This window comes from Rhea americana, unplaced genomic scaffold (assembly GCF_003343005.1).
Source record: "Rhea americana isolate MKP2758 unplaced genomic scaffold, rheAme1 scaffold_12, whole genome shotgun sequence".
NCBI lineage: Eukaryota > Metazoa > Chordata > Aves > Rheiformes > Rheidae > Rhea > Rhea americana.
In genome coordinates, this window is record NW_028185261.1 from 7,693,389 (window position 1) to 7,720,030 (window position 26,642).

Genomic DNA, 26,642 nt, shown 5'->3' on the forward strand with positions numbered 1-26,642 from the left:
ATTCTCTTCTCTGCTTGGCCTGGAACACCAGTAAGTTAACCCACAACTGGCAAGCAGTCACTTTGRTTCTCTGTGTCAGACTGTCATCACCTTTGATGACCAAGTGCTTAGTGTACTTCACAAAAGGGTAGAATTAAATCTCCTCTCCCACCAGTTTACTCAATAGAATGCTAACATTAATCCTTTGACTTTAAAATATGTAACATTTTCCATTTCAGCTTTGGAAGTAGTAGATAAATCTTTTTTTTTTTTCCCTTCATGGATAGGCTACATGGCTCAATGCCACTATTACACTTYAACTAAACTAAAGAAATATATTCAGGTTTACCATTAGTAACAAGGAAARCCACATGCTGAACTGCTTGTTACAGCCACTAGTGAGGTACCACGTAAAATTTCTATGATTTTACCTTAGGAACTGTGTGCTGATACACAGTGTTACTCTTCAAATAGCATACCTGTTAACCTGCTGAGCAAGASAGTTTGCAAGTTAAATATCCAAATAGCCTGTTTTTTTAACTGAATTATTTTTTGTTGTCAGCTGGAGTGTAGATGTATATACATAGATATGTGTATATATAGTATGTGAACTGCAAGTTACCTGTAGAAAGTTTTTGATGACCTGTAGCAAAAATAAATAAATAAAAAATCAGTTCTACTTTCTAGAGTAAATTGTTTTAAACTTACAGGCATCCTATTACTTTGTAACAACCATTAGAAATGTCCAACTACTACTTACTGTAGTTTTATGTCCTACTGTGTTATTTGGGGTTCAGAAGTAGTCATTTGTCTGCTTTCCAGTGACATGTAACAGAAGAGCTCTTTCTGGACTCTTAAAGTATAGCATGACAAAATGTGCATTATTTTTTAATTCAGGTTTTACAAGTATTTGTTGTGATTGAACACAACTGTGATTGAAAGAAAGTATAAGTGCCTCCTTTATTGAGGATGTAGCCTAYGTGTTTTTTATTTTGAGGAACAAAGAGAGCCTACTGTTTAAGGGATGAGAGTTTGTCAGAGGCTGGCCAGAACTGAACAGTTTGAGCCTCTGTTTCTTTGTTTAAATATGGGGCTACCACCCCTTCGGCCTCAACGCTGCCAGAATATCGGTTTGTAAAGTTTAATTGCTTGCAGTCAACAGGTATCGCTTTCCTGACCTTCAGAGGAATGGCTGCATCCCGGAACGCGCTTCAGCAGCCTTGTAGGAATTTTTGTTTTGCACGGCTACCGTTGTGCTGGCGCACCTCAGTGAGGCGGACCAAGAACCAGCAGCCCCACGGAGGGGCGGCAGCTGCGGCGCTGTCACCTCTGTTTCGGGGGCGGGGGGGGGAGCGCGGCGGCCTGCGGGGGGCCGTGCCGGGGGGGCGGGCCGGGCGGGGCGGGGCCGGGCGCTCATTAGCGCTGCGCGGCGGTCGTGCGGCGGCGCGGCGGGTGGGTAGCGCCGGGCGGCTCCGCCTCCTTCTCGCCGGGTGCAGCATGGCGGTCAAGGTGACTCTCCTCCTCCGTCGCTTGTCGCATGAGGAGGCGGGCGGCCGCTCCGCCGGGCCGCGCGGCTGGCCGGGGGGAGGCGGGCGGCGGGAGGGAGCCCCGCGGGGGCAAGGAGAAGGCGTCGCGGGCGGGAGCGGTGATGGCGGGGCGCCCCGGGAAGGGGCCGCGCAGCCTGCCCTGCCTCCGCCCTCTGAGGCCGGGGGCTGCGGGGCGGCTGTTGCTCGACGCGCGCGGGCAGTAACGGTCGCTGCGGGGCCGCGAGCGCGGGGCGGCCGTTGCTCAGCGCGCGCGGGCGGTAACGGTCACTGCGGGGCTGCGAGCGCGCGGCTCGGCGGCTGGCCGTGTCCCGCCGGTTTGACAGCTGTAGTCGGTGCTTGTGTTATTTTAGAGTGGAGCAATAAAAGCAAAGGGTTTGATATCTGAGATTTTCCTTATCGGTTAGATAAGAGAACTGATATTTATTACTCTTATCAGTGCAGATTGCATTTTTTTCTAAACTATCAGTAGCTCAGCTAGTGAAGCATTAACTTACTTTTATTCACAGGTGCAATCAACTAAGAGAGCCGATCCTGCTGAACTGCGAAATGTTTTTTTGCAGGTAAACAGGCCTTACGTTGTTTGATTGACAGACTTTTTTCGTAGCACAGTTGCATGGGATGATGAAAGGGCCTTCAGGCATGGAGGAGAAACTGTTCTGGACACAACTTGTTATTAAACATTTCCAAATTATAATCTAAAATACATTTCTGAAATATTTTCTAATTTGCTATGAAGCAAGTAATTATAACCATAACTATAGTGTTATTTTTTAAATAACCTTTTGCAAGGTTCTAAAAATTCTTCTTACATGGCTATACAGTTTCTGGGATTTTTATGTGATCCTCTTATAAATAGATGGACTATGTTCTTAGAACTTTAATTAACGTTGATGAGATTAATAATATAAGTAATACAAATATCATCTCTGGCAGGATGTTAGAATTAATGTATAGAAACATCATGAAGTTTTTTCTACTCTCCTTAGCTATAGTGAAACACATTCTAAAAGGAAAAGCCAATCAATCCTCAAATTTCGATAATACAATTTTTAACATGCTGATGGAATAAGAACTGGAACTATGTTTTTAGGTCCATAATTCGACCACTGATATTTCTAAACCCACTAAAATACTGCTTTTCTTTCCCTTTGAATATTACACAGTGTATTCAAGAAGCTTTACTCTGTGGGAAAGGAAAGAAATTAAGATTTAAGGCTAATGCTGTATACGAGAAAATTACTGCACTATCTTTGACAAGTAACTTTTGTTCCTAACTTGTTATTTAACAGTTTCCACACATGATCAGTAGAGAGTGATAAGTTTGCCTGAGAGAGATAAGTTTCTTCTTTTTTGTGTAGATTACTCTGGTAACATTTCTTGGATGCTGAAACTTAGAATGTTGGAATCAAACCATGGAAGTCTAGCTTTCAATTTCTAACAAAATTCTTTCCTTCATAAATTCATTTATTGTTGATGTGGCGTTTAGCTTTTATATAAGGAATATAACAGAGTTTTTTTTTAAATCAAATAAGCAACGTTAAAACACGCAAAATATTTACTATCAATGTGATTCTGAAATGTCACACAGCACTTTTCCAACTATTTTGTAAGACGCTTGCACTCCTTCGTGTTTGATGACAAAAAGTGAAATGTAATGTCAAAATATTCTACTCAGCTTGGAAATGTGGAGTTTGTATGATTCTTGACTTCAGAGGTATATTGCAGTAGAAATCTTTGCTTCTGGAAGTAGAGTAAATTATTTGAAACCCTTGGTTTTGATCATACAGGAAAAAGTGGAGAGGAAGAACCTAGAGCAACTGATTTTTAAAGTTGTCTATATAACAACATGCATATTGACCTAAAAAACCCAAACAATTTATTATTTTTTTTWAAAAAAGCTTTTGATTTCCTTCTTGTCCATCTTGTTATTTTCAAACAAACATGCAAAATAATGTGGATTGGTTTTTGCTCTGAGGAATCAAAAACACAGAAGCTCTCCTGTCTTCCTTTGAATATCTGAGATTTGCAATAGAAAAACATCACAAACGTTGGATTATATTTGATTCTTGTAAAGTTTGAAATCAGGTTCTTGCTTTGATAGGTAGCAAATAAATTTAGTTACAAACATTATAAAATTCTAAAAATGAAAAGAAAACCTACTCTTTCCAAGACTAAGTTGCAGAGAGCCTTGTTATGAAATATTGTTAGTGTTGCATACATCATGGGTCAGATATGCTGTACTCCTTGCTGAGAGTGCAAGCCTGTTCTGTGTGCTTCAGCTAAAGGGCGTACATTCCTTCCTAAATTTGGCTTCCTTGGAAATAGACAGAAGGGAAGACGTGAGCTCTGGACCTCTTCATCATCCATCTTCTTTCTGTTCGTATGATATGTCCACTCCTCTGTCTATCCAATTTAATTTGCATCTYAATTGATGCTTAGCATTTACCCTTCTCTTAAATTTCTGAAGTTTCCTGTAATTGTTTTTTATTTTAAACCATAAAAAAATCTTAAATTTAAGTGGTATGAAAAGATGAACTGTTATTTTTATGTAATCCAGTAACTATGAAACGTAGTCCTTGAGGTTTTATGTGTGCATACCATCAAATAAGTTCTCAGGTGTTCTTTCACTTTTAATCATSAGAACTGCAGGCATTCTAAACTTGTTGTGGTCACAGCAAGAGTTTGCTAACCGCTGACTCCGGTGACAACCATAAGGGAAGAAAATAGAAACTCAGTGAAGGATAAAGGCTTTCATAGAACAACAATTATCAGATTTCTTAATGAGCCCCTATTCTTTTTTCTTAGGCAGGATACAGTCAACTGTGGGGAAGTATAGCTGAATTATTTCCTGTCTGTTGAATGTAGATGAAACCTGATCCAGCAAGGTGGAAAAAGAAACACACAAACATTTTCCAGTTTTAATAAAGAAAACTTCAATTTTTCACTTAGTGTCCTGAGTCTCTTGCTCGCAGCTTAGTAGAACTAAGTAAGAAAAAGCATTAAGAATTTCTGTAGGTCCCTTTCTGTTTTGGAACTTTTCTCTTCTACTCAGATAAAATCATTGGAATAGAAAATACCTTTAAACTGAAAACTAAAGAAAATTTGCAAAGAAAGTATCATCTGGAAGCCTGATGAGGCCTAATTTGGTATGGTGCAAATGTAGTATAGTTTTGTGTGTTCATGTTATGTGATGAATTTTAAAAGATTTGAGTTTGAGGAAAACATAGATTTAATAGATGTGTTCTATTTTATACGCAAATTAAAGTATAATTAACARTTGGCTGTTTTGTGCTAAAAGAGTCTTGATTTACGTCGCATGGTGAAAAGGTCATTCGAGGATAGATTTTGTAAGAGGAGTCTAGCTGCTTTGTTAGTCTGTAGTTATTGGCGTGTTGCCAACTTCTGGCAAAATATCATGACCTTCTCATATGGAGCTGAAGGTATCTGTCAGTTAATTATTCTTGTCTTAAAAATTAACAAAACTCCTCCTCTGAAGTTTTTGTTGTAAAACAAATCACTATGTGTAATAAACTCAGATAAGTTGGTGCCTGAAGAAATAAGATGATATTTGGATTTTAACTGTCTTTGATAGATCCTCAACTGTTATGCAATTGAATTCTGTTATTCTTTAGGATATTTTCAATATTCTGCATGTCCTGTGATCCTATAAAACTTGCTTTAGATTGCACATGTTGCAGCAGGACTGTGCTTCATAATGCATTTCTTAGTCACTTGTGTATATGATTGAAAAGGGGACCTTTACAAGTTGATTCAGTGATGCCTGAAGGCACAGTTTTATTATATTGTCATGTGCTGACTTAAAGAATTCCTGGTTGCTGCTGTGTATTCCTCTTTTTGTGTAAATCTTCTATTTTAATTTTTAGTTGCTTCGGTAGTCTGTTTTACAATGTAAACTTGCACGTAGCCATCTGCACAACAGTAAGAGGGAAGAGGGAAAGACAATGAGATGTGAGAAGCTGGTATGGCAAAAGAGATGTTGGAGGCTAAGATAAAAGCTTCTTAAGCACCCATTGGTACTAAGGCAAACTCCTATATGCTGAAACTGTGTCCTGATTGAATTTGTTGGGTTGCATATAACTGAAACAAGCCTGAGACATGTGAATGACCCCCTTTATCTCAAGTTTTAAATCTTAAGAAGTCTTGTATTTAGGTGTTATTATTAATGTTCTAATTCCTGTGGATCCCTGGCAGAATAAGTGCACATTTTGTTACTCTTGTATTGTCACCTTTTAACAATTAGAACCTAAAAAGGTAAATTACATTTTTACGAATGAACTAAAATCACTATTTTTTTTTTTTACAAAACAAAATTTAGAAGAAACAAATATGAAGCTTTATAACTTCCCTTTCTCAGAAGGAACACAGGTCTACATAAATGTTTGAAGATTTGCATCTAATTCATTGTGAGTACAAGTAGCCTGTATAGTAGGCAGTGAACATAAGAGATGGACTTTAAAAGTATTAAATAAGCTTGCTTACAGGTTTCTAGAGCAAAAATGCTGAGAAACAAACTCAATTGTCAGACTGAGTTGGCTCACAGAAATTTGGTGAAGTGGAAATCTTTTGACATTTTTGCTATATTTTAGAGTGAAAACATAGTTTAACTTTGCAATCAGAAAATTTAGATTTTATTTTGAAGGTCATTGTCATATCATAAATAAATACAAGTTTTTCTGCAACTATACTGCCATCTAGAAATAAGATCTGAAGGGTATGAACTTCCATAATACATTTTCCTTATATTCATTTTTGTACGTGATGATGACTTCAAATATTGAATGCTATTTGACATTCAATGGTGAGTACAGAAAGCAAGAAAGTAAGTCATCAATTGTTTCTGTACCTAAGCACATAGGAAGAGGGATGATGGTACTGGTTGTCTACCGGTATGGCTAAATGGCATCTTGTTCTGATAGCTCGGTAGTTGGCTTGATTTGCAAAAGGAAGAGGTGATGCTTTCTGTTCCTGCCTTGCCTGGTCCTTGTTCAAGACTGATATTGTTCAGCCTAACTGGATAGTTGAGGGTATGGTGTTTATGCTAAAATAATTCATTTTCAATTTAAATTTGCCCTACAGATAGGATTTTTTTTAAGAGCCAGTGCTTAGCATTTTGAAACAGAAAGGTCATTATTTAGAATACTTACATAGACATTTGTCTTGGTGTAGAAGTTATAAAGATGTACTTGATAATTTTATTTTTAATTGGTTGTATTAATATTAATTACTTAGTATTTCTAAAATCTGTTTGTGACTTAGATGTGAAAATTTATTTTGTTGCTAATAAAACTCAAAAATCAAAACTGAAACTCAAAGCATTTCAATTGACCTAAATCTTTTTGTGTACGTGAATTTTTTTTACTTAAATTACTTAAATAAGAAATGCCAAAAACATTAGTTTCAGAACAAAAAAAATCTGAAAGATCATTCCTCAAAAAAAGAGAAAACAAATAATTTCTCACAGTTTCTAGTAGCAGACATCTTTTGAGTAATTGTTCCTGCTCACTCTTGTAATTAGATTTTTGAAAATATTATTTATGTGCCATGGTTTTTACAGTGTAGCTGCAACTGGAAAGATACAGCATGGCTGTAATTTTTATAAATTTATGCAAATAACTGACAATTTCTGAAAATACATAATTGTCTTTTTGTTAGAAGATACTGGTCATTATATGAACATACCTATTCTACAGGAATAACCTGATTATTGATGGTAAGCAACTAGTATTGAAGCACTATTAGGTTAACCAAACCCTTTAATTTCAGAGCAGTTACTTGGAGACAGTTGTCCACAATTGCAGTGATCTTCAGTGAAGATACTATTTTGGTAATCACTGATAATTMGTATCTAAATGGCTTTATTTTTGTTTTTATGTGTTATTGTTTTGTTTTTTTCCTCTAGTATGCCAGTGTTGAGAAAGATGGTGAGCGTTACATGACCCCGGAAGATTTTGTGCAAAAATACCTAGGGCTGTATAGAGATCCACGTTATAATCCTAAAACAGTACAACTGTTGGCTGGAGTAGCAGATCAAACAAAGGATGGGTGAGAATTTTCTTTCTGTTAGAAGCCTGTAATATGTTGGTAAATGAGTGAGTTTCTTTGATAATTTCATTTTCTAAAATACATTGCTGATTTGATTATGCTTTAAGCTTATTTGAGTAATGAGATTTTTCTCAAGTACAATAAACTATACTTTTGGAAACTGGGAAAATATATATAACATGAAGTGTTTAAAGTATTTTTTTAAATTAAGATTTGTTTCAAAGAAGTATTGACAATTATTATAAATGTAAAATAGATTGAACTGCAAATAATTCTAACATAGAATGATTCCCCTGGAAAAGTTCCACGATTATAGACTATGTAGAAGCTTCAGTATCTGTAATTGAACATGGAAATATGGAAAAGCTGTCTTACTGCTGTAGTATGCAATACAAAATCAAACCACTGAGAACTTTTTAAAAAGCACTGGGTRTTAAGAGAGAGAGGTACTAATGATGATATGAATGAAGAAAGTGTTTGTCTAATCAAGATAAGATCACACCAAATAATGTTTTTCCTGCACTGATTATGAACAATATTATTTGCTTTTATATGGCTCTCTGAAACAAATGTACAAAATGTTCACTCTACTGAGATTATACCCTTTAACTAATTCATCTTGGAAGAAGCTTTCCCAACTTTTCTCTTTGCTGTATGTAGGCTTCTAGCTTCAGTCTTAAATTGTAACAGGAAGCATGGATGTTGTTAAAGTAAAGTGGAAGGGTCAAGATGTATAAGAGTAGAGGTCAAGAATGCAGAGGGGAGTGGGTGTTTTGTAAAGGTACATTTAGAATAGATAAATGTAATTTATTTTAAATTAAAAGCTTCTTAACTTCCTTGGTTTTGTGAGTCTAAATCAGCCGTCTGATATCATGTGAATGTTTTTTCTGAATAGTGAATATTATGTGAATAGTTCTGTTTTAGAATATTTTTATTAACTTGCACAGTATCCTGAGCAGTTTGCACAGTATCTGTACTATACAAATAAAATTACATACATTGTATACATTTTATATTAAATAGCAAATACAGGATCTCCTGTTTGTTGTAATGTTACATGAGGGCTCTTAAAAAAAAAAAAAAAAGTTGCAGCAGTTTGGTAATATGTTTGGTAATATRGTAATACACATATGTATAAATTTGATAGTTCTAAAGAAACTGTTTTGCTGTTTGTAACACGTGGCTGTAGTTTACTATATTGTTAAAGATTGAAAGTGCTATTCTATATTTATCTATTGAAATAACAGTCTAATTAATGACTAGTGACCAACATACTGAATATCTTATTTCTCTGAAAGCTGTTAGTTATGTTTTAGAGTGTGCATTCCTTCAGGAAATGTTTTATAAAAGAATCTTTCTTAATAAGAAATCAGTAATCTGTTTTATTACTTTCAACAGAAGTTGACACTGAGGCATCACTTTTTTGTTGCTTTCTCTGTGAATAAAATTGTTTTGTTTTTTGATCTGGGTAATATTCAAAGCAAGGTAATCAGTTATGGGTAAGTGCACTTTRTCTGCTACAGTATGGGAACAATAAAATAATGGGCAACTGTTACTGTATGATCTGCACTACAGAATGTTTGTCTGTCTGAATACCCGTTGATTCTTGTCTGAAATAGAATTTCTGAAGTGTTTTAATCTATGTTTAGCTCTAGTCAGTATTTCATATGAATAATTTATTATGCCTTGGTAATCATCTTTGGTTTATTTATATCTAGAAACTTATTCTTCCTAGAATATATAGTGAGCTGCAATATATCAAAACGTGGACTCTGATAACTATAGTATTTATACAGAGTTTAATCTATAGCATGAATAACTACTGTAGTCTTCAATCAAATTCTAGTAGTATGTTGCATCTTTCCAAGCTATTTTATTAAGCTCAAGGAGGCATCGTTATTCCATTTTGATACAGACATTTGTAAATTAAATGATAGTCCAAAGTCCACAGCAAGTCACTGAGAAACTCCAGGTTCTATTACGAAACTTAATTCTTGTATCTTCTAGCATTTTCTATTAGGCTCACTTACTCTTCAAATAAATGCTCAAAGTATTCTTGGCAACTTTTCTTTGTTATTTCGTGTTGACTTCACGTAGATTTTAGTTTGGCACCTTTAGAAAGAGTGTATTTGGGAGCTAGATCTCTGTAGGCATGTTTTYTTATTATTATTACTTTTTATATCTGTACTTCAGTAGGTAACTTTTGCAGAGTACTATTGCATTCTGCTATTACTGTAGTACAAGACTAARTTGCTTTGATGAAGTTCTATAAGGTGGTTCTTATAATGGACGATTCTTCACTTTCAAAGTGTTACTTCCTCACTATTACAGATGCAAATGTTCTCAGAAATTAATATGATGAGGTCTAAATTAGAATTTGGCCTGAATTGCTTTATCTGATATCTGTTTAATACAGTAGAGTTTGACTGATGCTGTGAGTAAAACACTCAAAGCATTCCTATGTCATCAGACTTCAGGCACTATTTTCAAAATTAGGATTAGGGTACATATCCTCACTGAATAAAGTACTTAAACTTGTGTGCCAAAACCAGCTAACCAACTACACAAATCTAATTTGAGATTAGTAGCTACTGAAGTTTTAAAACCAAAGACTTTTTCCTCCCTTCAAACTTTCAAAACTTAACAGAGGTCACTATTAAGTGTATTCTTAAGCTAAGTCCTGAAGAAAGATCTGATGTTTCACAGAACAGTGTCACAACAGTGCTGTACATTATTTCTTAAAGCAGTGTTGTGGAAAGAAACTGCAAAGAGTTGTAGTACTATAAACCTACTCTTCAAAACCACACAAAATAAGCTGTAAGAATGGGGAAGAAATAAGAGAAAAGTGTAAGTAGTGTTGGAGTGTTACAGGTGAAATGAAAGGTAAGTGATTATATATTATTGCAGACTCCTTAATGCAATGGGCTTGACTGATTGGAAGCCTTCGTTGTTACATTTAATCTAGTTCCTGTTATCTCTGCCCGATAATAGAGGATCATGGGGGATATCCCTGCTCTTACGAATCTGCAAGTTGAGCATATGGAAAGGAAATTGAATGTATTTGTCTCTTTTTGCTATAGGCCCTGTTAATGGGGGAGCTATGAAGACTGCTTCTTTCAGGTTCAGGCTTCTTCCTATGCATTCTACAGGGATTGTCTCCTGATTCTGTCAGTTATAAAGCTTCCTGATTATGAATTATTTTGTATATCAGATTTACACTTGTATGTGAGGTATATTTTGAAATGATAGTATTTACAATTATTTTAAAGAATGTTCTGTTGCTAAATGTAATGCTAAAACCTTATTTGTTAAGATGTTCTTTTGGATGAAATTGGCTTGGCATCTGGATAACCATCCTTACATCTTTGATTTTATGGCTAAAATGYGACAAATTAATATCTTAATTTCATATCTACCATATCTTAACTTCTGCAAAATCATTACTTCTTTCTATTTTCTTATAAAGCATATATCATGTCTTATGATTCAGCTTCACTAAGAATGTTAAAATATGAGACCTTGTATTAAATATCTTGATTATACTTTGCATATACTTTGACAGAGAAAGACTAGGTGAATTAGTGAATGGTGTGGTTTGGTATGCTTTTTCCTATAGAGAAAGAAATTTTTATGTAGGTCCTTAGCAGTAAGCAATATATGTGTGAAATAACCATTATGAGCTAATGTTCTCTTATGAAGAGTACTAAATAACTGCATTTTATAAATTCAGATTAATATGTACTTTTTCTGAGAAAATTACCATCTGCAGAGATATTCTGTGTTAACAGCATCTATTGAAATATTAATTTTTTTAGTTCACTGTTAGTTTCAGAAATCTAATTAAAATTCTTATTCCCAATAATAATTTACTTGATGTTAAAATAGATACCCCATCATTCATTTCTATAAACAGAGCTAGGAAACTTGGTTCTGGATAGAATCTTCTAAGTCATCACATTAAGTCTCGTGTTTTTATAAGGATCAAATTACACAGGGGCTTTAATAAACCACTTAAGCTTTGCTGTTAGAACATTAGGCTTTTGCTTGTGGTGTTCTGGAGAGGCCACAGTATATACCTGCTCTAAATATCTTTATAGCCACCATGTACTATTTTGTTCTTGTGCTGGCATTATCCTTTATTTTCTTCTAGCCTGAAGTTTATCTTTCTGCAGCTTTTCTTGCATATAGATTAGGATCTCTTAGCATTATTTCTGTTAGTCTGGATAAGCTCAGTTCCTGGAAAAGTTCTCTGTGAACCTAATAAATTCAAACTAGAATGGATACAGAGTTTATCTTTTTCAAGGCAAGGACCTTGATTTGTATGTGACATTCCAAGGATGTTGTTATAGCCCTTTCTGGTGATACTCCTGCTTCCTCATCTCTGCTGGAAACAGCTCTGCTAATGCATTCTGAGCTGCTTTTGTCTGTGTTGAGACCGTCTCACATGAACAGCTCATACCCCTGTGATCAGCCTTTAACACTCAAATCCTTACATTCCTTAATCATGTCTTAATGTCCAAACATTCTTTTATTTATTTATCCAAGTTCTCAAATACATAACTTTATAGTTCATATTATTTTTGAAGTGTAATATATAATACATAATGTGTGATTGTGTATACATAGAAAGTATACACACATACAGAAAGTAAAATATACTTGTGATTTTTTTTTTTTTTTTTACAAATGTTAAAAGTTGTTTTAAGGCAAAATATTTATATGTAAGTTCTTACATTAAAATGCCTTTTTTCAGTAGAGATTTGTATATAAATCAGTAATATTATACTGACAGGCCTCTAAATTTCATACTTGTAGATTTTTTTAAATATATATCTTAACTTTTAAATGCTGTCTGCTTGAATTTATAATTACCAGGCTACAAATAGATGATATTCACTGAAAATTGATTGTATTTTGTTGTTGAAGGATCTGAAAAAATGGTTGCATTCAGTCCTTCTATCGATGAAGAAACTGAGACATACAAAGGTTAAGTAACCTTTCAAAAKTAGCAAATACCTCTCTTTACATCTCTATTATAGAGTCTGTTTTTTATACTGAAATTTTATTTAATAACTGGATTATAAAGTTTCCTAGATCATCAAGCACAAAACATCATTGATACTGTAAATAATTTTTGAAAATGTTGTAACTGCTTTATTTTTCCTTTGTAGGTTGATTTCCTTTCAAGAATTTTTGGCATTTGAATCAGTTTTGTGTACGCCAGATGCAATATTCATTGTTGCTTTTCAGTTGTTTGACAAGAGTGGCAATGGAGAAGTAACATTTGGTAAGAATATCTAAAGAAAACCGCTTTAAGAAAGTAATAGTAATAGTATAGGCTATAAGAATGGTTCATCACAATTAGAAATGCTAACTGTGTGGTAAAGTACTAATCTCCTGAAAGAGTTTGCATAAGTAAAACATGTTTTTTCTTTCAAGTGATAGGTAACATACAAGCTTAAGAAATGCACAGAAATGAATAATATTTTACTCTGTCTTCCTGAATCACAATTTTTCACGTTCCTGAAGTAGCTGATACAATACTAATTTGTTCAGTGTCATCCTAAGCAAAATTCTTTGTGTTGTGGACTTTGAGCTCCTTCATTGTTGAAGGATTTTTAAAATACATTCTGGTTCTCCACAAYCCCACATATTTGGAGAATTGTCATTAGATTTAGTAAGAGCTGGAAGTAGAAATGAAGAAGGTCTAATCTTTAGAATTCCTAGTTTGATGTTCTTGTTCTTGGGGAGCAAGACTTACGTTAATGTTATGAATGCAACTTCCAACTAGATTTTGTATTTGAAATATAAGGAAGAAATTGTGGCCTTTAATTTTTTTTTTTCCCCTAATCACATAAATTAGTAACTGGACAAAAATCTTTAAGCAAACTTTATCACTTTGTGATGTTGCTAAATAACTATTAACGTTGCAATTTAAGGAAGACTAGCTTTTATTTTTAAAACCTTGTATGCTAATGAAAATTAGATAAATCAATGCTAAGAATTTTAATAAATGGAATGAGAATTAAATGTTATTTCTATCCAAAGGAATAAAGCTCTCAATAAAGAAAATGCAAACTATGCTTGGATTTGTAACCACTTACTCTTTGTACTATTTGTTTTTTCTTAAATTTTTTGCAACTGTTTTTGAAAAAAAGTTTAAACAAAACATGCAAAGGTCTTTTTATGTAAACAGAACTACCTGAAATATGATGTCTGTTAAATTACATGATTAACTGAAGGGTCAAATACTAAGCAATTTGCATACAGAGCATTTTGTAAAGAAAATCTCTTAGAACTTATGTAGGGATGAAGTCAGTAAATGCAGTCATTAGGAAGCAGACAAACTATTTCAATCAGTCTATCTTAATGATGTTGTATTTAATGAACTCACAAAGAATGGGGATATACACTTAGTAGCTTATATAAACACAACTTAAAATAGCTGGTGCTGTAAATGAACAGAAGGTAATTTCAGATTGTACACAGATCTTCTAGTCAGAGGATTGTTATTTTTATGATCAGTTCATTGTTTTTAAAAGTTAAAAGAACATGATAACAAGAGAAACTGTAAAACAAAATTACACAAATTCGCCCCATATCTTTCTGTGAAAATTGTTTTATAGCAAAAACTAGTTTTTGTATAAAGCTCATAGATCTTGCATGGGAAACTGTTTAGATAATCTGAAATTTACCGTGGCTTTCTCATTTTTACAATTAAATTATATTGCAATTATTACTATATTTAGTAGTATGTTGTAACATGTCAAAATGAATACATATTTTATGGTACAGTTTCCCTCATTTTATTGCTGCTTTTTTGCTTTCTTTTTGCTTATTTGTAAAATGGACTGCTTATTTTTAGTTGATGGGGATATTATATAATTTAATACCTGTACCTTAAGGGGAAAAAATATGAGTGACAATATATGATACATTCAGTATTTGATAACTCTGCAGCCAATTTCATGTCCATCTTGTGGGCTATAGGGGCTATTTTGTAGATGAGCCATGCACTCTTTCATTTTTACGCTACGTAAACAGAAAGGCACAGAGTTTAGTTTTGTGTGAAAATAGGAGAGAAGTATGTAATGAAGTTAGGAGAGGCCGAAGTCTTTAGAGGAAGATAATCATTGAGGTGAAGCGTGATCCTTTCAGTGCTGATTTTCTTTAAAGAATCTTTACGAATGGCTATTTGTAAGAAAGGAAAGGCTAGGTATCTTTAGTTTCTGTTATATAAAGATGCTAACTTTACTAACTGTTTACTCAGCTTTACTGCTAATTAAATCTAATTTGCCTCTTGAACTAAAATAGAGAAAGTTAATAGTGCTATATTATAAAATTTAACATACATACTGTATACATATTATAAGTTAGTTATATGTATTAAAAGTCTTAATAAATTATTAGAAATATACTGAAATAGAATAGGTTTATCCAAACAGTGTGAAAATTGCTATGAGACAAGTCAGCTCTACTTCATCAGAGGATAATGTATTCAATTTGCAGATAAACCCTGTTGGTTTGAGTAGCAACCATGAGCCTTCTAAGATGTTTTGGCTTTTAGCAATGCTCTATGAATATGATTGTATTGATTCCAAAGCTAACTCAAGCCAGTAAGTCTTGACAGAGTTGAGATGGATTTGTTTAGGTTTTTCCTGCGCTGTGCATTAGGAACTGGGGTTGCTGAAGAGTGAAACACAGAGTCAGGGTGGGTCTCTTAGGGCAATAATTTGAATCCAGTACTGGCTTTGCTGGTGTTTTAAGCTGAACTCAAAACAAAACACTGGAAGAAAGCTATGCTGGCTCTAGTCCCATGATAAGAAATGATCCTGCGTGCAAGCTGGCCATATCCTCAAACCATTTGGATATGACTCTATGGCATTTTCAAAAGCATCCCGATCTGCTCGGATTTTCCACTTACCTGGAGAAAGTTAAGTATACTTTTTACATTTTTATTTATTTATTTATTTATTTATTTAATCCTAGCTGTGTATCTGAATGCAAGTTGTTTCAGTGAGGTTCACACCTTCTCTTTTTTAGAATTTATTTACTGACAGAGACGTATACCATACTTGGTCATTCTGCCTTCTTGCAGTCTTTACGCTTGATCTGCCACTCTTCTCTATAATTTTAACCTCCTAGTCCCCAGTGGGGGAACTGTTATATAACTGTTATATAACAGAAGTTATATAACAGAAAAGTCTTCATCCTACATGCTGAAACAGAAAGGAGCAAATAGTTTATGATTCTTTAGAAACTATTTGGTTRAAATACGTCTGCTATAGTACACTAGTCAGTGTCTTTGCCTATCTAATATCATATATTAATTAGAATTGTTGAAATGGGATGCCTTCTGAGTGCTGTTCTTTGTTACTTCAATGTTTCATCTATTTTCTTACTGCTTTGGGACACTTTTGGGGAGTTTTGGACCTTCAGAAATCCTAAATGAATGACTACTGTGAATGTGCAGATAGTATGCTGCAGTCCGTGTGTATAGTATGTCCACTGCTATAAGATTGAGTTGGACCTACTGTGCCTGAGCAATCTGGTTACACAATCTGTTCAGTATAGTCTACATGTTTCAACTGTGCTTTATTGTCAGCTTGCTGAATGAAAAGCAAGAACATGACTGTTTTAATAACACATTGATAAAAGTAACAAGTGTAGTTTAAATCACTTTTTAAATTACAGAGAAATAGGAAAGAGAGCTTTTCTTTTCCAGATCAAATGTCTTCGTAAATGCTAGATTAATATTTTATGGAAAATATGTTGCTGATGAGCCCAAACAGTACAGCTTTAACTGTAACATATTAAAAAGATACAGCTCACTGTTTGTTTTTTTTTTTTTTTTAAGATTTTTCTTTACTAGAATTTTCTTTCTTGGTCTGTGTTGCTGTTTGTAGACAGAGAAGACTGGTAACCACTCTGCATGTTTGATCTTGGAGTGTAACTGACCAAACTCCATAACATGAATGAAATATTTAGAAACAGGTCATAAAATTAATCCTGTTACAGTAAGGAAACTTTTTAAATTGATATTCTTTGAAGATCTTTTGTTCTGAACTCAGATTAAAGCAAACCTGAATGTTAAATCTTCTCAAGTTACTTGCTCTGTTTCAATGCTGAAGCAGAGAATCGTCCCTGTGGAGAAAAGGTGAAACCTGTGACTATTCCTGACACTTTTCTCAAGAAGTAGGTATCTAACTGGAAATGAAAGAATTCTTTATATTTTATAACTTGGACAAACCATACAACTATCTAGACAGTGTCACTTTTAATTGGAATGTACAATTTCAAGGCTTTTTCCAGCTGTTCTTGTAGAGACATCACAGAGAAAGCCATTCTCTGATACACTGGAGAATTCCAAAGACTGATTTTAATCAGATACCCATGCTGATATGGATAGACACAGCTAAAATAACAAGATTTTGAAACAATTTTATTGCCTTCATGTTCATGATTTTTCTGTGTTTGGAGTTTTTAAATTATCTTGGAGCTAATTGAAAAATATTATGGATCTGAACATAAGACTTTGAAATGCTGCAGCTCAAAATCTCATTACAAATATTTTGCAGAGTATAATGGCCTCTGTAAAGGCGCTAGTTGAGGGTGACAAGGATTGGACTGCAGTAAATAATCAAAATTACGATGATATTGGTGAAACAAAATAATAAACATCAATATAATAAAATACTTACAGAAGTTGAGTGTAYAGTGATACTGAAACCTTGTCCATCTGTTTTATTAAACAAAAAATTAACTCCCAACAACTTTCACTGTGGGAGAGAAGGTTCAAATTTCTCTTTGGCAGAACATAAAGAGAACTCTGGAAGAAGGCAAGTGAGAAGAATAAGAAAAGTTGAATATATGTTATTATAGTTCTTTGCTGTTGATTATTGTTGTTCATGAAACACAGATCACTCCTACTTACTCCTCCACCATTTCCAAAAGAACAATTGGATTGAAAATGCTAGTATTTGGCTTTAATCTTAAAGTTTGGGATTTATAAAATATTATTTGTGACTATAAACTCTGGAAACTTTTAAAAATATAAACAGTAAAATCTCATAATCACATGGCTACAGATCTGAGAATGTAAGAAAAGCACAACACTTTTGTCAAGTGTGCAGTAAACTGGAATGACTAGTTTTCTTGGCTTCTTGAAAACCATTTATTAGCTGTCTGTTTTCAAGATTTCTTTTATTTAACACCTGCAGATAATGTAGGAAACAAAAGGGTATGTTATGTTTTTCTTTTGTCTTCATGTTGTTTGTTTTTGTTTGCTTTCTGTTGTATGATTCTTTCCTGTTTTAAGTCACAGTTCTAAACACTGATGAACAGTACAGGGTGTGAGGCCCTACTTACTTGTTATAATAATAGAAATCAGCTTAAGACCATAAGACATTGAATGTTCTCTATAGTATTAGGTTCAAAACTATAGTTCAGCAATAGAGAAGGGAAAAGAACAGGTGAAACAGGACTCAAAATTACAGATATTGACAAGTCATTATTATGGCCTAATAATCACTAATTTGTCACTAAAAATTATCTTAATCTTTTCAAATAAGAGTAGAAATTGTCTTTCTCACTTTTCCTGCATGCTTTTTGTTCTCACCTCAAAGTAATGATTGCAATATTTACATCTGCATGACTATTAACATAATACTGTTGCAACATATATTAAAAGTCTTTTTGCTTTTAACAATGTTTCTTTTTGTTTTGCGAGTGAAAATACATGACATTTGCTGTTAGCAGATGTAGTGAAAAATATATAGCCTAGAATACATTAATATGCATTCGATATATAAGACTCAAATGTGTGGAGATGGGACTATTGGATGACTGAATAGACAGATAAAAAACCCACCTTCTTAAACAGCAAACTTCTGGCATACTTATGCTAGTACCTAAAACTGTAACATTTTATTTTTTTTTGTGTCTAACAAGCATGACTGAGATTCCATCACAGGGGGGAGAAAATGGCAAACTCTGCAAAGAGACTAATGGCACAGGAATTGTCTGGGGTTTCAACTGTGTTTCTTTGGGAGATTATAAAACGAAATAAATAATAGTGACTGCTTCAAAGCTTACCTGAGGTACTGAGCTCATTCCCACTATGGACCAAAAATGGTTGTTTTTCAACAAGTGTAGACTCTAACATTGGATCTGTGAATCTGTGGATTCAGTTAAAAGCTTAAACTGTCAAAACTCAAGAATTTTAACAGTTCAGGTACTGAAATTCATGCCAGGATCAGTTAAACCATTTTGGCTCTTCACTGAACCGTTGACTGATGTATTGGAAAAAAATAATTGGAAAAATAAATCATTTTGATTTTTGGTTAAATGTAATTAATTCAAAATGTGATTTGCAAGTTATACAGGAGAATGGTGTTTCAGAATAGATACTTTTCATTCTGTGTGTGCAATAGGATAGTGTAATTCTTGGGCATGTTGTTCCTAAAAGTTCAAGCAATACTTAACATATGCAGACTAAATGAAAATCTGTGCTCTACTATGAAATTTTTCATGTCAGTTAGGATGATGGAGTGATATTAGTTGGATCTAGAACATGACAAGCCCTGTGTTCATTTCTGTTCTATTTCAAATCATATCTTTTGGCTTGATTGGCCTTCATGACTAGTGAAAAGCATGTGTGGGTAGACAGACATTGCCATAGCTGCTTAGAACTAATGGGCAATTTTAATTTGACAACAGATTTTCAAAATAAAGCATATTATTAAAATTTTTTTGAGCATCATTGAATAAACAGATTTGATAGCAATGCTATCATTGTGCACCACAGATCTCCAGGATAAAGCACTGCTTGGATATGTTGGTGTTCTGTTGCAGTCTTTGTCTCAAACTAATCAACAAAAAATCTCAGTGTTTATAACTTAAAATATTTTTCTTCCTTCTCTGAAATTCAGTGTTGCCTAAAAGCTTTGTTTTTCTTGCATTATTTTTTTGAGCCTGATAGGTTAACAAAGTTTGATGGAGGCTGATCCAGAGTCCTGTGTAAGATGCCTGCAGGTAGCTCTATGATGTATCCAGGAAGCTATAATTTGTTTAAAATGACTAGGTGGGGAAATGCTGGAGCAATCTGGAGAGAAAGCGTGTCACCTTGGAGGCTATGTGCTAGCGCACAAGGGTAGTAGCTTATTGTTGCTGGGGCTGATGGTAAGTTGAGTTTGTCATCAGGCTGCTGACTTGTATGCATATCAGAGAAGCAAATGAACCGCTGTAAGCCTGGAAAGAAAGTACCAGTTCGGTAGGAAAGAATTCCGCTACAGAAAGGTGAGCAAAGAGTAAGAAAGGACATTAGTAAATGAGTAATATRTATCAACAGGGACAATGTGTGCATTCTGTAAAAAGTCATACTAAAATGAAAGGGATTAAGAATAATTTACTGTTTGCCACCTGCAGAATAGCTCTGTTGGAAATTTGAACTACTTGAAGTTTGTCTTAATTTAGCAGCATTACTCATTTTTGATTCAGATTAAAAAAGAAAAAAAGATAAAGGAGCATCTGTACCTTAATGTTGCCTATTTTCTGTGTTGTGAGTTCTTTGCTTGTGCTGTGGAAAAAAATAAATTAAAAATAAGACATTTGCTCATAATTCAGTGTGGTGAAAGTGCAGGTGATGAGCACATTATGTATGATCTCTGAAATGTGATTGTCCCTTTTGTAGCTTTTCTCATCACTGAGTTGTTGGTTGTGGTGACGGCTATTTCCTTTGATATAAGGGAAGAGCCAACAAAAATGGATTAAAAATGGTATTCTTGATATCCTGTGAAGAAAGTATTGCTACTCTGGGGTAGGAGTAGTAATTCTTAGTGCTTATCTAGGGATGTTTGAGAATCCTGTGTCAGTGATTGCCGAATTATCTTACAGAAGAGTTTAAGATGTCTGAAATTTCAGAGAAGCAACCAGCTAATTTGGATAGGATCTTTTCAGCCTATTCAGCCATATATTGTACCAATATATATTGAATATAAACTTATTAATTATGGAATATAAGTTTATTAATTCATGTACCAGTTTTATTTTTATGTGCTGAAATATTTTGATTTGTGACATGTTGACGAGTAGTTCTAAATCCTTCCTGTGAGAAGGAAAATAAATAGTGTGGGAAACTAGTTCTCAGTTGTAAGTAATATACAATGAAATGGTTGAGTGAGAGTTACGAAAAGGCCAGTAGCTTAAGTCTCATTAAAAATCAGTGGAAGATTGGACTATTTGAGCACTTTTGGAGCAGACCTTAATTTGGAAAAAATGATTTTATATAAGAAAAAATACCTTTTTAAACCTTTTCTTTAACATTCTGAAGTAAGCACTGGAAACAGCTGAAAACAATTGTAATTTCCTGTCTGTTTCAGAGTGTTCTTGCCTAAGTTTGCATTAGAAGAAGTCAGTGCTTTACAGAAGTTAGTTTTATAGGTGTGGAAGCAGTCACTAATTTCCACCATGTGTATTCGTTAGTAGCCAAGCCAAACATATCCAATTAAGCAGGCCTGTCTTCTGTTCCATTCCACAATTTAGTGCCAGTTTAGGAGCTCAGCAATAGGCTGCCTTGATCTGTTTGTATTTGTAGTATGTGTAATGACTCTGTGTAGCTTGGTCATAAACTGCAGTAACATTCCCCCCCCCTCCCCCTTAGAGGGGTTAAATTTACCTCTCTTCGTTCCTTAACCACTAGCAATGATGAATACATGTACTACAAAAAAAGCTTTCAAAGGAATTATGGTGAAATAAGATAGTTTAACACTATGTGTTTGGTGATTTATCGTCTTCATTTTCTTAACACTCAACATTGACACCTTCTGTGTTGATGTCAGTAAATAGATAAGAGCAGACAAGTAGTCACTTCAGGTTTTTTTTTAAGCTTTCCACTTACCTGAACACCTCCTTTAGCCTTCCCTTGCACTGGGAACTATTATTTAAATTGCAGTTGTTTCACTCTTGTCTGTATTTGACCTTTAAGAGCTAAGTTACAGTTAAATCACTTATCAGCATAGCCTGCCCTTTAGGTACGTAATCTCAAGTCTTCTATGAAGCAAGTGATCTAGCCAAGGAATCACACTTTGTATGTTCCAAATCAGAAACTGATTTCTTCTAAAGATTTTCTATCCTTTCCTCACTGCAACTTATAAAACTTAGATTAGCTATAGTTTTGAAAGGATGAATGAATCAAGTAATCCTTTAACACAGAGAAAGCAATACATTTACTTCAAGTAAACAGTCCATGATGGGAATACCAAAAGATAGTAAAGTTCTTCTGTATGTGCCACACTTTATTTTTCATTGGCAGGTTCTAAATTAGTTGATTAAAAATTAAAATCTGTTCTGGTACTTGGAAGCAGATTTTGAAAAGTGTTCATGTAGTATGGATAGATGTCCAGATTATGTTGTATATTTGGTCAGATAACCTGCACGAAAATGGGCTTCTTTTACAGAGTGGCAATGCTGTATATGAATGAAGCATGCTTCTTTTTTCAGATGAGGCTTTTAACTGACTTCAGATAATGCTTTAGACATTGAGATTTCAGTTGYACTGTATACGTACAGAGTTCATTTGAAAGAGGGCATCTCTATCTTCACCTATCTTAAAACATTTTAATAACTGAGACTACCAATTATGTCCTATAGGATTTGATTTTTGTGCTAGAGCCTTATCAAAAGCTTTTAATAAGGTGCTTTCTACTGAGTTAATGATATGTTTTAGATGGCATTTCTTATACCTATCTTCAATAGACATATTCAGACAGTGTGATTGTAATAATCAAGTTTCAATCAAACCATACTTAGTATGACAAATATTGCATGAGATTGTAATGCAGGTATTCATGCTCTTGATAAGGGGCTTAATTTGAGTCCTGGTAGAGACAGAGAACTACTACTGATTTTTGTAACYGAATGCAAAATAGCTCTTATTTGTCATGCACAAGGGAAATTGCTTCTTAATTAAAACTAAACAAAACACTCCAAGATTTCATGCAGCAATACAGAAAGTGTCATATTCTGTAGCAAATGTATTTTTATACAGGTCAATAAAGATTCAGTTGGCAATTATTTTTAACAGACTAAAACACTTAAACAGCTGCTTAAAACTTCATTTGTTTGCGTTCTGCCTGGAACGTTTGTAGAATTATTATACCGCAAAGCTCACTTCTCATTTTTTCCCTCCTCCACAGCAAATGTCAAAGAAATATTTGAACAAACTATAATTCATCTTCAAATCCCCTTCAACTGGGACTGTGAATTCATTCGACTGCATTTTGGACATAACAGGAAAAAGCATCTTAACTATTCAGAGTTCACTCAGTTTCTTCAGGTCAGTTACTAACCTTCTTTCAAAGTACAATTGAAATTCAGTTTTGTCTCTAACAGCATACTGATGCTGTTACAAGTTTTGAGCTTCTTCTAGTAATGATAATCATTATCTGATACTGATTATCTACTAATCCTGAAAGTTATGATGAACTGTTATTTCTCCATGCTGGTTCTCTAAGCAGTATGTATTAATTTTGCTTTAACTTTAATCCTATCCTTTTATAGGWTTCAATATACTATTTATGAAATTTACCCTTTTACTGATTGTTATTAAACTGGATTGAGGATCTGCTTCTTCTCTCATAGGAATTTTAATAGCAAAACTAACCTCAGTCAGAGGTTACACTTTAATATTACATCCTTAATATAACCAGTTGTGTTTTGTTGTATAGCCTCCTATGGAAAATTATTAAATTGTTTAACACTTCTTTTAGTTCTATAAAGGTTATCTTAGTACTTATTTATTTTTTTCCTCACTAGTTGTCATGCATGCTACTACGTTTGTGTGGGGAGTCTTGTCTTAAATGCAGCCAACTTTGCAGGAGACACACCTGCTTTTCTGAGATGTTACTGAAGCACCCTCTAGGGATCAGGCTTTAAAGGAACTCAGTCCTAGAACTAGACTTTGTACTAAGCCAGAAAGCTACAAATGAAATATATTAAGCATATTATGCAATTGATCATTGCACTGGAAGAAAGTAAAAAAAGTCATCAGTTATAAAGGATGAAGGAAGAAGAAAGTAGGAGAAATACACATTATAATTCAAGAGAAAGAAATTTGCAAACTTGTGTTGGTAATTACACTGTATTCGGTAAATTAATGTGCAATCACCTCGTGATGATAAAATAGATGATATACTTCTAAAGCTAATCTTTGATACAAAATATTTTTGGACATAAGAATAAGGAGTGGTAGATATGCTTTGATATCCTATGTAATTATTGTTCAGGATAAAGCAGACACAAAGCAGATTCTAGAAAAAAAACGTGTCTAGTTAGATAGGGTCTGAAGTCTTTATTGTAAACTGAGATGCTAGAATTTGATATAGTCTTTTAAGGCCGCAGTATATCTTGATGCTACTTCCACAGAAGAAATGTGTCCTGACATTACTTATTGTAAGCCATCTCAGGCACAAATTGGTGACTGTAGTGCAGAAGAAAACAGATTGCTAGTGAGAAGCATCTTTTAACTCAGAGCAAAGTGATAAATATCTTTTGATTTTATGTTTACTGCTCCAAGGATGCTATTACTTAGGATACAGTAACCGCTAATGCTCATTATATAACAAAGAAGACCCTTAGTATGGAAAGGTGGTATGGACGGTGGTATTTTCAATATGTACATGAGTTGGATGTTGTCTTTCCTTTCAGATCTGATTATTTTGTTTATTTAGTCTAATGTTGTCCTATGTGGTTTAAGGCTTGGATCAGAGCAGGCTTTTTGTATCTTGATCTAGAAAACACTGAGGCTGTGAGACTTCAGAAATTAGTGTAGAGGTGATATAAGATGATAACATGGCTATTATTTTAGCTGCTTCTAGAAGTCTGGATGACAGCTGAATGTGCTTATTGTTTGCTTGAATAGAAGGAAACAACCTTTTCTTGATATAGAATTTAATAATGGTTGCATCATTATTATCCTGAGATTAGGTTACTGCAATGTGCTTTATATGACATTTTTGTTACAGATTGCATAGGAGTTTTAAATTGCATGAAATGAGTGACCATTTCTGTCATTATAGGAGATATCTGTTAGGGGCAATCTACATCTGTATTGTTTAATTTTCACTGTCTTTGTGTTTATTTTCAAATATGCCTTTTAATGAGTGAATTTATATTGTGCTAATAATGTTTAATTTGGATGTGTAAGAAACCGCATCACTTTTGGTCTTTAGGATTAATATCAGAAGTTTCCCTAGCAGTTAAAATATATTTAATTATAATAGGCAGGACATAGAATCCTGATATATTAAGTTTATTTCTCAAACCAGTTTGTGAAAGATAGTATTTGCTTATGGTTGAATAGGGGCTTTTCTTTTACAGAGGAATGAATCTATGGATGGAATTAGAATGCAGCCTTCTTGTCTTATTTGGTTGTTTAAACTACAGTTGTGTTTTGGTGTTCCAACAGACATATTTAGGCATGCTTTAAGAATATGAAATTAGTGGGAGTTTTGTGAAAAGTAGGTTAGAGAGTTTGGCTCTAATCTGCTGTTTCTGAATATTTCCTTCTAGGAGCTGCAGTCAGAACATGCAAGACAAGCCTTTGCATTGAAGGATAAAARTAAAAGTGGTATGATTACTGGGCTGGACTTCAGTGACATCATGGTTACCCTTCGCTCACATATGCTAACTCCATTCGTGGAAGAAAACTTAGTTCCAGTAAGTGTGAAGAAAGTACCTTAAGTTAAGGGCTTAAAACCAAATGTGTTTAAAAGTTGTAATTTTTAAAGTTGTTACTACTTCTCTCCCACTTTGTCGTCTTCCACCTGTTTATTACTGCCTTTGCGCTAGAGGTTACCACTTTTGTAGTAGAGTGGGCAGGGTGAAACATGGCAGCACTCCTTAGCTGCAGTAGTGGAAAAGTTTGGCAGCCTTTTTTACATGCTTGAAGTACCACTGGAAGCAGTCTGAGTTTATCTGCCATAATTTGCACTAAAGCAAGGCAAAAACTATACTTTGCACAGAAAGAAGACTTAATTTGGTCAAAAGTGTCTGATTTTTAGATTTTGATATATGACAAATCTCAGAAGGAGGAGACTCGTTACAATTTTGTTCTTGTGTATGCACTTATTTTTATTTGGAATGAGAGTGTAGAAAATCAGAATGTAGATTTTAGAGGTACTATAGTCACAGCTGTGATAGCCTGACAAGATCTGTAGGTAAAGTAATAACAATTATTACTTTATACTTTTGTAAACTTTTACTTTTTATATACTATTTTATACTATATACTTTATAACTTTTATGTTATTACTTTACCTACAGATCTTGCCTTGCCTAACTGGTATCTTGTCTAAGATTTCCATCAACTATTAACTTTAGACTTTGAAATAAATATTTCKTGTTATATGCAATGGAGTGAGTCAGTGTCTTTATCTGAAGTAGTGTTTACATGCATTTCTCTATTATCAAAATACTCAGTGGCACATTTAGTGTGTGTTAGATAAACTGAAATATAACCAAATTACACGATTTCCTGATTGTTTCCTAATGTTGAATTTTTACCCTCAAGGAAACAGTATCCTTWCTAATAATCCTTCCCTCAAGTTTCTATTAAAAATAGCTTGGAAATAGCTTAAAATTACTAGACTAGAGGTATGTCTTTAATTCTTTCATAATTTGCCCAAATGGATATTCCTGCAATTTGTAATAAGCTGTTGTAGAAGGGCTTAAGGCACTTACCTTCATTCATTTAATTTTTTAAGGTGGCTGGTGGAACTGTTTCACATCAGGTCAGCTTCTCCTATTTCAATGCTTTCAATGCCTTGTTGAATAACATGGATCTTGTTAGGAAGATATACAGTACTATAGCAGGTACAAGGAAAGATGTTGAAGTTACAAAAGGTAAAGCATATTTCCTACATTTTACTGATTCTTTTAGTTTTGTCCAGTTTGTAATCTGATGTTGCATATGGGTTAAGGCAAATCAGGAGCTGTAATAATATGCAAGGCTAGCACTATTATGGAAGTGTTTAAAGGGTGATTTCCATCCTCACA

At 34.1% G+C, this 26,642-nt stretch overlaps 1 protein-coding gene across 3 annotated transcripts in view; it reads left to right on the plus strand.

Moving 5' to 3' along the window:
- The window catches only part of SLC25A12 (solute carrier family 25 member 12), a 53,737-nt gene that overhangs the window by 548 nt on the left and 26,547 nt on the right, over positions 1-26,642 (plus strand). The window contains exons 1-7 of one of the 3 annotated variants that reach the window (XM_085322973.1): positions 1,437-1,488; positions 2,033-2,086; positions 7,447-7,589; positions 12,761-12,876; positions 22,784-22,923; positions 25,158-25,304; positions 26,351-26,489. In XM_085322973.1, coding sequence (XP_085179099.1) covers positions 1,477-1,488; positions 2,033-2,086; positions 7,447-7,589; positions 12,761-12,876; positions 22,784-22,923; positions 25,158-25,304; positions 26,351-26,489 — 751 coding nt within the window. In that variant the 5' untranslated portion in view covers positions 1,437-1,476. Of the gene's footprint in view, positions 1-1,436; positions 1,489-2,032; positions 2,087-7,446; positions 7,590-10,133; positions 10,710-12,760; positions 12,877-22,783; positions 22,924-25,157; positions 25,305-26,350; positions 26,490-26,642 lie in introns of those variants that run through there. The other 2 variants (XM_085322981.1, XM_085322990.1) reach the window with 2 other exon arrangements.